This window comes from Limulus polyphemus, unplaced genomic scaffold (assembly GCF_000517525.1).
Source record: "Limulus polyphemus unplaced genomic scaffold, Limulus_polyphemus-2.1.2 Scaffold46, whole genome shotgun sequence".
Lineage (NCBI taxonomy): Eukaryota > Metazoa > Arthropoda > Merostomata > Xiphosura > Limulidae > Limulus > Limulus polyphemus.
Genome location: NW_013665656.1, coordinates 1,244,946 through 1,250,519, shown reverse-complemented (window position 1 = coordinate 1,250,519; position 5,574 = coordinate 1,244,946). Strand labels below are relative to the sequence as shown.

Sequence of the window (5,574 nt, the reverse complement as noted above, 5' to 3'; positions counted from 1 at the left end):
AAAGTAACAAAACGAACGTTATTATTCAGCTATTATAAGATATACGAGTACAAATTTTTGTGGCTCTTAATATATATATACATATATATGTGTGTGTGTTAATGTATTTTAGTATTACGCACTCACACAAACACATACACTGGATTAATTACACACATATAAAACAATCTACAGGTGTAACCTGTTATTAGCACACACACGTACATATACGCAAGACATGTGTAATAATTATGTTTGCTTACATACGTTTTAAACCATATGGTTTACTTTTGGCTACAGATATATTTCCAGTAATACGTTTTGTCGCATGCATGAATAACACACAGAAAGTATTAATTTAAAAAGTGTTTTACAAATTTTATGTGGTTCATTAGTTTAAAAATAAATCAGCCCTGGTCTTATTAATATACCATGTGCACTTCTTAGGATCATGTGGAAGGCAATGTAGATAAAGATATTTGACAACCCAGGTAAAAATTCCCTCCTTTTTTTTTTTCAAGAAAATTTCGAAGGCCTTCAGCAGGTGGCTGGAGAGGGAGAACCACCAGTTTTCACCCAAACTCTAGAAGATCTGGAAGTCATAGATGGCGCTTCTGTCACTTTAACTGTTCACGTCAAAGGTTAGAGATCACTTTTCTTTTACAGAAAAAAAAGTTTTGAAGTTTTCCTTTTAAGAAAATATAGTGAGCAACTTAGAAACGCAGTGTTCTCCTGGTATTTTCAGTTTTTTAGATTTGCTTAAGTATGATGAACTGTTACGCTATAAAAATATGGACATTTAAAAATATTCTTATAAGGGTATTATTAATACTACTTAATATATTGAGATTCTCTTTGTTAATAACATTTAAAGTCATAAACATTGCATCTTAGCCAGTGAACTACTATTTACTTTTGTAGTTTTTACTTAACCCATTGTATATTACTGTTATTACAGATAAAACATTTCTCCTTTGGGCCTAATTTCGTTTTTCTTGAGGATGTTAGTATTTATTTGTAGTTTTATTATTTTAATGATTTTCGAAGTTCTGCTCAAGGTTTTATTATTCAGATAGATAATGTGAATATTTAAATCTATTTTGTTTAATCCAGTTATGATCATCTTCTCCCTAATCTAAATAGCTTGGTTGTGAGAATATTTGTGTACCAGTCTCCAAACATACCTTAATCTTATCTAGAATTAAAATACATAGTATAGAAGCTTTCACTAAAGCTGCTCTTCAAACGCACTTTAACTTGTTCTAGGCACGCCTCCAATCGAAATTACCTGGGTTCATAATTATCAAGAAATCAAAAACTGCAGTGACTTTCGCTATGTTTCGTCACCAGATGGCACAACACACACCCTAGTCATTGCTGATATATTCCCCGAAGACGCTGGACTTTATACCTGTGAAGCATATAATGTTTACGGAGAAGAAGAAACAAGTTGTAAACTGTCAGTTAAAGGTTAGATGCAAAGTTTGCGTTTATCTTATAATTTTTATAACGTTTTTTTTTTTTTTCGCAGTTATGTTATTAGTATATATATTCTGAAAATTAGATGACGTTCTTTGTTTTAAAAAAGTCAAATATTGAATGAAACTCAGCATATTGGATCAGTGTAAGAAGTGTTTTCATTTTTCAGTAGTTTATCTAGCAAGGGTCCCAAGCAATACTGGGCTTAAAATAAGTAATGATATAAATGGGCATTTGGGCTGCACCCTTTAATTATTTTGAACCGTAGCACACGAATGTCATCGAAATTGGTTCAGCCAGTTCCTTACAAAACCTTCTGACATTAGACAGACAGACGGACAATACTTTATATAGATAGATGTCTGAGATTTTCCGTTGAAAATATGCTACGTGAATAACATACGCTTGGAATGTGAATATTCACATGCTTTCGGGGTGATACCTAAACAATTTACCTGCGTTTGATCCAAAATTGATTAGTATGACCCTCGTTGGAACTCAAGATTTATGCCGCAATTAGTTAGGTTGCAAAAAAATACTATACATTTATATAAAAACAGCGGCAAACGAACACGAATTAAAACTTGTTTCCTCGAAATTAATGGTATAGTAAGTTTTGTTTACTTACAATTACAAAACGTAGCACTAAACCACTCTCACCATTTAACGCTTTCGAAATGACTATTCGGATTGCTATAGATATATCACGTTTATATAATTTTTCAGCAAACTTCAGGTTTATCCTATCCTGAAATATCATGTGTTCCTAAAGTTCTTGGTTTATATTTTTGTTTACGGAAGTCTTAAGATTGTTATTTTGTTTTGGATTTTACAAGACATATGAAAGAGAAACCACGTGAGTATAAGCTCAACTTGGTCATGTAAATAATAAGTGTGTGTGTGTGATACATTTAGGAATTTGATTATTCAGACTTCTAAAGTACAATATCTTAATAGTACTACTGTTCAAATGGGATATTGTTAAAGTTGCGTCATCAGATTTGAAATATACGAACTTTCTCATATATATGTTATATGTAAATTGCACCTGGGCTGTAAGACTTTTTTTTTTACTTCACCTATCTTACAAAGGTTGAGGTTAACAAGTGCTATTTGAATTGCATACGTCAAAGGTTAGGTCTCGAGTGGTTAATCAAATTAAATAACAAAGACACAGGTCACAACTAGTTAATTATATAATTAAGTCAAACTGCAGATGGTTAATTAAATAATTGGGATCATACCACACCTGTTTAATTAAACAACAAAGGTCAGACCAGAAACAGTTAATTAAATAACTAGAATCAGATTACAAATGATTAATCAAATAATAAATTAAAAGAATTTATGAGTGAAAGTAAAGAAGACATAATATATCTTACTCTCCGATGTAGCTGCCTTTTATAACACTAAAAATTGGGTTTCGATATCCGCAGGGAACACAACATTGATTGCCCATTGTGTAGCTTTGCGCTTAACAACAAACAAACAATAATATGCTAACCACACTATATATGCTATAAAAGTAAAGATTAATCCACACGGTTAATTAAATAACAAATATTAGAGTATAAATGGTTGAATAAATAACAAAGGTTAGACTACACATGATTAATTAAATATCAGAGGTTAGACCACACATGGTTAATTAAATAACAAAGGCTAGACCGCACATGGTTAATTGAATATCAGAGGTTAGACTATACACGATTAATTAAATAACAAAGGTTAGACTGTGTATGGTTAATTAAATAACCAAGGTTAAACTGTACATGGCTAATGAAGTAAAAAAAGGTTAGACTTACACATGGTTAGTTAAATAACAAAGGTTAGAGTGCACACGGTTAATTAAATAACAAAGGTTAGACTATGCATTGTTCATTAAATAACAAAGGTTAGACCACACATGGTTAATTATATAACAAAGGTTAGACTACACATGGCTAATTAAATAACAAAGGTTAGACCACACATGGGTAATTAAATAAAACGATTAGACTATACATGGTTAATTAAATAACAAAGATTAGACTACACGTGATTAGTTGAATTTAAATAACATGTAGAAACCATAAGTGGTAAATTAAGTGCATTAAAGAAGTTACTTAAACCTTTAAGTTAACAACTGTATACTTTCGACTGTCATTCTGTTCGCTTAGTCCGCTAGAAACGCCGCAAAATAAACATCATTTGAACGTAACTTTAATATTTTTTGTTTGTTTCTATCATCTGTTCAGTAAGTTTCATTAGGCTTACGTTAGAATGTCCTCGAGAGCCTCCTGTTTCCATAACTGCTGAATTAAGCTTGTGCAGTTAAAATTTCGACTATTTAACTAATGCTTACCCACATTTTGTGGGTCTCATAGTCGCTAGATAATATTTCGTTAATAGTTGTTGCTTAGAAAATGTAAACTAGAAACACTTCTGAATTAACGGAAACTTCATTCTCCATCCAATTTACACCGTTAAAATAATCAATATTAACTTCTGGTCAAAGAAAGCTACCTACATAGCTTAAAACTAAAAACCAGGCTAAAAAGCCAAACCGTTCTACTAGGCCTAACATGGTTTGGTGGTTAGGGTGCTCTACTCACAAGCTGCGGGTCGCGGGATCGAATCCTCTCAGCAAACATGCTCGCTCTTTCAGCAGTGGAAGTGTTATAATGTAACGGTCAATCCCACTGTTTGTTGGAAAAGAGTAACCAAAGGATGGTGTTTACTAAGTGTCTTCCCTCTAGTCTACCACTTCAAAATTTGGGACGGCTAAGACAGATAGTCTTCGATTAGTTTTTCGCGAAATATAAACAAACAAACCTATAGGGTTTGGAATTCGTTTTACTTCACCATATGGTAATCTAAATTAAATTTGGTATATGAATAATATCACGAGATTTCGTTTAATTCATTATTCTGTGTTATACAACGGAGCAATTGTTTACTGACTGTATATATATGTGTGTGTGCGTGTGTGTTAAAACATTCTTAACATCTTATCAAACAAACAAACAAACCGTTCTATTAATACAAATCTTGCATAGTTTTAGCACCCCATTCATTTTCCAATTGCACTGAGTAACCTGTCTTTCTGTTGTTAAATTCGTGCCAGTTTTCTTACTAGATAAAAATATAGCAATCTCAAAATATTTAGCCATATTTGAATCCAATAATAAAAATGTTTCTATATGAGCAAAATCCTTTCATTATTTAAGAACATAGTTATTTAATTTGGATTAAAATCTGTAACGACTTTGAAGTGTGTACTAACGAGTCAGTTTTGAAATTCCATATTAGTTCCTATGTTTTCCATTATTGTGTCAATACTGCACCCCATTTTTATCACCTTAGGACTCATAAAATGAACACTGATTTTTTATTGTCCCTGTGTGTTTTACCACATGGCTTTTTGTCATTTGTAGGTCTTCAAACAACGCATTTTATAGGCTTACTGCCTACTTGCCAAGGAAGATTAATGTGCCACATATGGCCTAAAACGGATAACTGTTGTTTTTTTTTCTGCAGATCGTTTTACTGAAAATGGACACGCCTCCAATCAGGAATGTGCTTTCTATTCACCAGAACTTTCAACTGAGATGCATGACAAGACCACTAACGGCGTCAGGTCTCCTCGAACCTCCACACCGGTGAGTCAGTTTTCAAATACGCGTATCTGACGTAGATGTGGCACAGCTTATGTGGGTTGTGCTCACGTATGAAACATATAAGTTATGAGTATTACGTCATAATATTTGAACACCAAACACCAAATAACAGAGATTTATTGTTTTTACATCCTACATTAGACCTGACCTATTAGAATACTTTAATATAGGCTAATGAGTTTTTCGCTTCCATTTTTTCTTTCTGTGACGTAAAACAGCCACTTCATATTCTGGTCGAATACCTTATTCGATCTTAATGTCCTTTCATGTTTTATACTTTTTCGTAATCTGGTAAATGAATACTCGAGATACTTAATATTTTAGCATATTGGTTGACAAGTTTTCATCTTTATTTCTTTCAAGCGGCTCTCGTGGTTAAATTTCTGGACTGCAAATCGGAAGGTCCAAGGTTCGAACAACGATTCCGTTGAATATAATCTGTACTTTCATCTGTGTA

General features: G+C 32.6%; 1 protein-coding gene across 1 annotated transcript in view; it reads left to right on the top strand.

Annotated features, from left to right (window-relative positions):
- Window positions 1-5,574, top strand: part of LOC106462469 (myosin light chain kinase, smooth muscle-like) — a 96,824-nt gene that overhangs the window by 67,336 nt on the left and 23,914 nt on the right. Inside the window, exons 10-12 of the mRNA XM_022390113.1 lie at window positions 501-620; window positions 1,246-1,449; window positions 4,978-5,099. Of these exons, the coding sequence (XP_022245821.1) occupies window positions 501-620; window positions 1,246-1,449; window positions 4,978-5,099 (446 nt within the window). The remainder of the gene's footprint in view (window positions 1-500; window positions 621-1,245; window positions 1,450-4,977; window positions 5,100-5,574) is intronic.